We start from the raw sequence: 6,306 nt of genomic DNA, 5'->3' as shown, positions 1-6,306 counted from the left end.
TTCTCACTAATTTCACTGGCAATTCTCATCATTTTCAATTCTCATTGTCACCATTCTCACTTTCTGATCCCGCACCCATTTTCTCCCCATTTATCTTTGTGGCTTGTACAGTAAACTCATTCTTGGCATCATCGCTATAGTTTTATATAGGATAGTTACAATATCGTAATAGTTTATTTCTTGATAAACACCCAGTACAATACCAATTTCTCAAGCATTGAAATTTGGAGTAATGTACCTCTTTTCCGATTAGCCAGATGCATTCATTCTCAGCAGTTGGTTGCTGTATTTTAAGAGCTTGTTCCACCACTGGTTTCTTAGTTGGCTTTCATGGTTTTTCTCAGCACAATTTTGTACTTTTAGAATTTTGTTTTTTTTGTTAAATGAGTATATAAAAGAAAATTTCCCTTTATAATAGCCGTATCTTTCGATTTTGTATTCACTTCTTGATGTTGCTCAACAAAAGCCACCATATATAAAACATGTTATGGCAGAGTGAAATTTATCCACATCCTGCAATACTTGGACATAATCAAAATGTTACAAGCCTCCTGAGGCCGAAGTAATTAAGTAAAAGCATCTCTGTAAACCACAAAAAATGCATCTGCTTTGGCTAAACAGCCTTACAAATCTAAAAAATCAGGACATCCAGAGTTTTGGGCCGGCCAATTGGCGATCAGCAGCAGAACCTTGGGTGGCTAGCTTCTGAATCCGTGAGGAGAATTCTTCAGCCTGATAAGAGTGCAGAATCAGTATTCTAGACCAGGACATAGAACTATGGAAAGCACATCTTCAATATCAAAAGATAAGAAAAAAGGAATTTTGAATATACTGAATATACCTCTATTACTGTATTGCTCAACTCAAAAAATTACAAAGGTACCGAGTACCATATATATACACAGAATTAATTGTACTGAATGAAATTCTATTGGCTAAAGAATAACAGAAAAATATTCCCAAGGGGACCACCATCCTAATATTGTGGAGTGGCAAATCATTGTGATGATTGTAGTACAAATATTCTAATAGTAGAATATTCTTAGCTGTCAATAATATTTGTCTTCTTCCAATTCAGATGGTTCCAATCCTTTCATTTCAACATCATATAGTAACACTTTCTTCTAAAAGAGATCATACACATTCAAGAGTTACCCAAATAGGGAATGGTCGACCATAAATGTCAAAAACTTACTAGTGAAACAACAAAAAGCAGCCAGAAAATTTGTTGAACATTAACACTAACCTTTTCGTCAATCCACATTAAAGAACTTAGCTGATTGTTTAAAATTCTAACCACCACATCTAGTGGATTTATCCCGTCATTTCCATCAAGCTCTCCTCCCTAAAAGAAATTATAATGTGGAATATTATTTTATAAATCATCAACAGTAAGCCTATCATAAAGTGGAAACACTAAAATGAAAGCAATACCTGGTTGGAATTTAGGGTCTGGATGACTGTTTTAATCTGTTCTGTCATCTGCTCCAGTTCCCTCTCCATAAACTCAGCTTGCTCATACCTGCAATCAAAATCGAAAGCAGGAACTAAAAATTAGCAGCAACAGGTCATTCATATAAATATATATATATACACACATTTGATGGGGACCCGAAACCCGGACCACTCACCCACCCACTCATTATTGGAGCACTAATTGCAACAAGAACTACATCAACACCCATGATGAAAATGAGTTCGTAAACATATTAATTTCGCGACTGTATGATTTGTTCAGCAATGAAATTAAATCAAAGTTGCAAGCACCGACATTGCATCTCTGGTAGAAGCAGCTTCATCATCAAGAAGTAATCCACGCTCATCCTTATAAATATGCTCAGCTTCTTCTTCCATGCTTTGCAAAGCCTTATCAACCTAGCAATATTTACATATAATCATTTTAAAAAACCACCAATAAATGACAAAATCTTGCAGTTCTTTGTAATTCAGTGGTTCAATGACAACAATTAATTACAGAAAATGTCACCTTTACACAAAAATTACAAGAATAAATTTGAAGATTGCCAGTAGATATATTACTAGTAGACTCTAAAGCAGAAATCAAATAGAAACTAAGCTCCTCACCTAGCTCTAAACATTTGAGGAACAGAAAACTACAACAATCACTACATAGATACTCAAGGACTCGAACCTCAAAATTAGTGAGAGTTAACATGCCTGACCATTTGAGCTACCCCTCTTAGATACAAATGTATTTATTAAGGGGCTTAAACTTTGAAAAAGAAAATATCTATCATAAGTGTTTGGACTAAATTGTAGGAAATGACAAAAACAGATATTTCATCACATTTAAGAGCATATTGATTATATATCACAACTGATACAAATGATGTATTTAGATGTTGGGATTATTCTGTCCATAAGGTTTGTTCAAGGAACATTTGAAATTTACGATCCATATAAAGAACGTCAGTTTGATTTTCCTTATTCCTTTTTTTGTACCCCATAGTCCTAGTTTCTGAATCTTCTTCACTCTTTTATTTCCATGTGCTCCATTGTAGAAAATTATTGAAAAATAGCATCCAGTAAAATATACAGAAAAGATCCAAATGAGACTACCTCTTGTTGATGTGTCTCAACTAACTCCAGTTGCCGCTCCAGGTTAGACTGGGTCTCTACCACTTTTGCCACTTCAATCTGAATTAAAATTATACATTAAATAAGACAATAAGAAATAAATGCTGCCTGAAATAGATGCAAACAGAGCAACTTACAATAGTGCAACAATTGTACATGCACACAGAATAGGTAGTTAACCAAAGAAGAGCAGATACAGAATAAGTCAAAGCAAACAGGCAGAGAATTGCACCTAAACATGTAATTACTGATCAGAAAACTAGTCTTCTTTCAATCAAAAGACGGAAAAGTGGTATTGAGACCCACACTTAATGGATATTAAATGAAGATACACCAAACTGCAATAAGTAAGATGTCGTTGACACATAGCATAGAAGAACATCTTGCTTTGACAAATTATAAATATCTGACATTCATTGCTCTACACAGTTATAAGAACATTGGTGAAAAGATTACCTCAAGCCTAAGAAGAACATCACGATTCTGCAAAATCCTCCTGTCCCACTCAGCTATTGTATTAGCCTGCTTTCGAAACTTTCCAGTACGTTCTTGCAGCTCCAAATTCCATTCCTTGATGATCTTTAAATAGAGTTTCAAAAGTACATTTCCAAAAAATGTTATTCAAAGAAATCATCAGATTTCTTCAACTATTAAAGCAGAAATGCATATGGAATTCAAGAAACAAAAACAAAAGGAAGTACAATTACATAGTTTGGAAGGACAACTTATAATTCAAATGAATTAGCTACAAAGATTCAAGCATGTGGAGTACCTCTTCAACAGTCTTTCCAGTAATCTCAGATGGTAACTTTGGTGCACCAGATACAGGAGTGATAACACTTGAGGTTGTTCTGAAAAAGAACCAAAGAAAATGAGTACAAGTCAGATATTGAATGCCTAGATGTTAAACGGGAAATAGAAATATAGTATAATCTTGGGAGCTTGGTTCTGCCTCAAGTAAGATATGTTATAAAATTCATACTGTGTTTACCTCTTGGAGAATTATTAGCAAGTACACTGACTAAGATATACTAGAATGAAACCCCATACACTACTAGAGCTGAAATTGGGTAATAAATGATTTACAAAAATAGGAATTCAATACAACAGCCCTTATATCAAAGTGATTCCACTTGCATCTACGTAAAATTCGTAATGACACGAAAATCACATAAAAGAGCAAGAAATGATAATGTACAAAAGAAACATATAGCAGATATCTCAATGAATTGCAAAATTTTCCAGAAAGTATACAGACCCACTACTAGACGCTACAGTAAGAGAGGCTGACGTTTGAGTAGTAATTGTGCCAGAAGTAGATGTTGTTAAAGCTAAAGACGCTGAAGTGGGGACTCCTGCAAAATTATCTCAAAAAAATGTCATACATGGAAACTTAGATAAAAACTTGCTACTAGATTTTGGCACGTAAGTAACAGCAGATTTTGATGAGTAAAATTATCATAATTAAGATTTATTATAATTAAAGCATTTAAGAAAAGCAATCAGTAGGATGAAGATGAATACAAGATGAAACACCAAACAAAGATTCTAATAGGACCAACACTACTTTCTTTTTCATTTTACTTCTTTAAGAATTTAGTAATAAAAATCAAGGAAATAACAGATGGAAACTACAATCTTGTATGAATATATCAACTTAAACAAATTGCAGTGCTTAATTTACAATACACTTATCGGTTATATATTGCACGCTATCAACTACTATCAAGTATCAACCATCAAAATAAACTAAGCTAGACAATACAATAACATTACTGGTACCTATTCAACAATTTCCACTGCATATAACTTATATAAATGTATATATTATCAATAAATATACCTAATTATATAAAACGAAAGGTAATGTAAAAAGGAAACTTTACAAACTAACCAATCGAATGAACAGTAGAGGTCGATTGTGCTTGTGTCGATCCAGCAGCAGGCGTTGTTGCTTTGGTAGACAATGAAAAACTCGGAGAAGAACCAGCAGTGCCAGATGAGGCAGCTTTGCTGGCTAGACTAAAACCAGTAAACGGTCCAGAGGTGGTCGATGAAGCAACTGAGCTGGAAGTCGCTCCCGCAGCAGTAGTTGTAGACGAAGAAGTTACTCCAAAAGCGGGCATTGAGAAAGAAGGTTGGGGTGTACTACTAGAAGCCGGAGTTGAAGAAGCAGTCGTTGTTGTCACGGTCGAAAACGATGGCGTTGCAGACGTTGCGAATGATAATGAATTGGGCTTCGTTGCCGGCGTGCTAGAAAGAGTAATGGCCGATGAGGCTGCATTGACTGACCCAAATGGAGACTGGGAAGCTGATGGTCCGAACGAGAAGGCTGAAGAGCTTGAAGACGACGATGCAATAGGAGCTGAAGAAGTTACGGTAGTGGCTGTAGAATCTGTTGAGGGTTTTCCAAAAGCCGAAGAAGTAGAGAATGAAAACCCTGAAGAAGCTGAGAAAGTTGAAGCGGAGCTTGAATTTGAACCAGAACTTGTCGTGGACAAGTTTGGGAATGCAGGAGTGGTTGAAGCTGAAGATGAAGACGAAGAAGAGCCAAAGAAGGAAGAGGAGGAAAATGCAGATGAAGCAGCTGATGACCCAAAGAAAGATGAAGAAGAGCTTGGTGCGGCTGTAGCTGCCCCAAACAGGATCGGACTAGTACTTGACCCAAACAACGAAGGCCCCGAACTTGTCACAGTGGATGTCCCAAGAAGAGAAGAGCTAGATCCCGATGTGGGTAAAGAGGCTCCGAAAGCAGAAGAACCTGAACTCGCTGCGGAAAAGGGCGAACCAGAAGTTGTTCCAAACAATGACGAAGTTGAAGTCGCCGTGGACGAAGCTGAACCAAACAAGGGTGAAGCCAAAGGCGTAGATGAAGTTGTTGTTCCAAACTGGAGAGGACTCGAAGTTGGCGCAGCAGTGGAACCAAACAGAGACCCGGTGGAGGACGAGGGCCCGAAGAGCGACGGAGCAGACCCAGGCGCGGACGATGGGGTCCCGAAGAGAGATATTGAAGAGGAAGCGGGAGAGGAAGATGTGAAGCCGAACGGAGACGTGGCGGCGGGGCTAGGGTTTGCAGTTGCAGAAGAAGAAGAGGTTGATGTTGTACTGAAGGGGAAGGGGAAGGCGGAAGTTGAAGAAGGGTTTGCAGTAGAAAGAGGAGAAGATCCGAACGAAGAGGCGGTGGGAGCGGAGGATACAAATGCAAATGCAGAGTTTGATGAGGAGGAGGAAGAAGGGTTTGAGAATGAGAAACCAAAAGAAGATTGAGTAGCCGCGGCGGAGGACGACCCAAACGGGAAGCCTGACATTTTCTCTGTTTATTACTTGGTCTGAGCTCTCTCTGTATTTGCTCTGGGGTTTTAGTATAAAGCTATTGAGGGTTTTGAATCGGAGTGATTTGCGGGTCCTTTTCTTTTTAAATAATGTTTTTTTACCATAAAAGAAAAATGATAGCTAATAAGGCTAAGCTTGATTAGTGTGTCATAAATGGAGATTTTGTGAATTATTTGTGTTTTTTTCGGAAACTATAATAATAAAATAAAAGATATGAGAGATTAGGAAGAAAAGGTTTAGAAGTTGTAAGCACGATTTTTACGTAGTTGAAGTGTTAATGAGCTTTAGTCCACGAGACAGTTGTATTAGAGCTTAGAGAATCTACAACAATGGAGTTTTCTACCAGTTTCAGCAGAGTAACTGTATACATGCTAA

General features: G+C 37.3%; 1 protein-coding gene across 1 annotated transcript; it reads right to left on the bottom strand.

Annotated features, from left to right (window-relative positions):
- Positions 1-392: 392 nt before the first annotated feature.
- Positions 393-5,985, bottom strand: LOC133788987 (nuclear pore complex protein NUP62). The gene is made up of 9 exons (XM_062226689.1): positions 4,493-5,985; positions 3,857-3,953; positions 3,371-3,449; positions 3,055-3,177; positions 2,581-2,658; positions 1,772-1,875; positions 1,435-1,522; positions 1,247-1,345; positions 393-732 (listed from the first exon to the last, which is right to left on the bottom strand). Exons 1-9 carry the CDS (start codon positions 5,904-5,906, stop codon positions 640-642), a joined length of 2,175 nt encoding a protein of 724 aa, XP_062082673.1. The 5' UTR covers positions 5,907-5,985; the 3' UTR covers positions 393-639.
- Positions 5,986-6,306: the final 321 nt, after the last annotated feature.

This window comes from Humulus lupulus, chromosome 7 (genome assembly GCF_963169125.1).
Source record: "Humulus lupulus chromosome 7, drHumLupu1.1, whole genome shotgun sequence".
Classification (NCBI taxonomy): domain Eukaryota; kingdom Viridiplantae; phylum Streptophyta; class Magnoliopsida; order Rosales; family Cannabaceae; genus Humulus; species Humulus lupulus.
The sequence above is the reverse complement of the archived record's forward strand: the minus strand, read 5'-3'. Positions and strand labels throughout refer to the sequence as shown.

What these genes read in the sequence shown, in the direction of transcription:
- LOC133788987 (XM_062226689.1), bottom strand. Translation starts at nt 5,906, where the DNA reads ATGTCAGGCTTCCCGTTTGGGTCGTCCTCCGCCGCGGCTACTCAATCT. An exon ending in CTCTACTGTTCATTCGATTG is followed by an intron (nt 3,954 to 4,492) that starts GTTAGTTTGTAA and finishes ATAATTTTGCAG; the next exon opens with GAGTCCCCACTTCAGCGTCT. An exon ending in ATGTTCTTCTTAGGCTTGAG is followed by an intron (nt 2,659 to 3,054) that starts GTAATCTTTTCA and finishes ATTTTAATTCAG; the next exon opens with ATTGAAGTGGCAAAAGTGGT.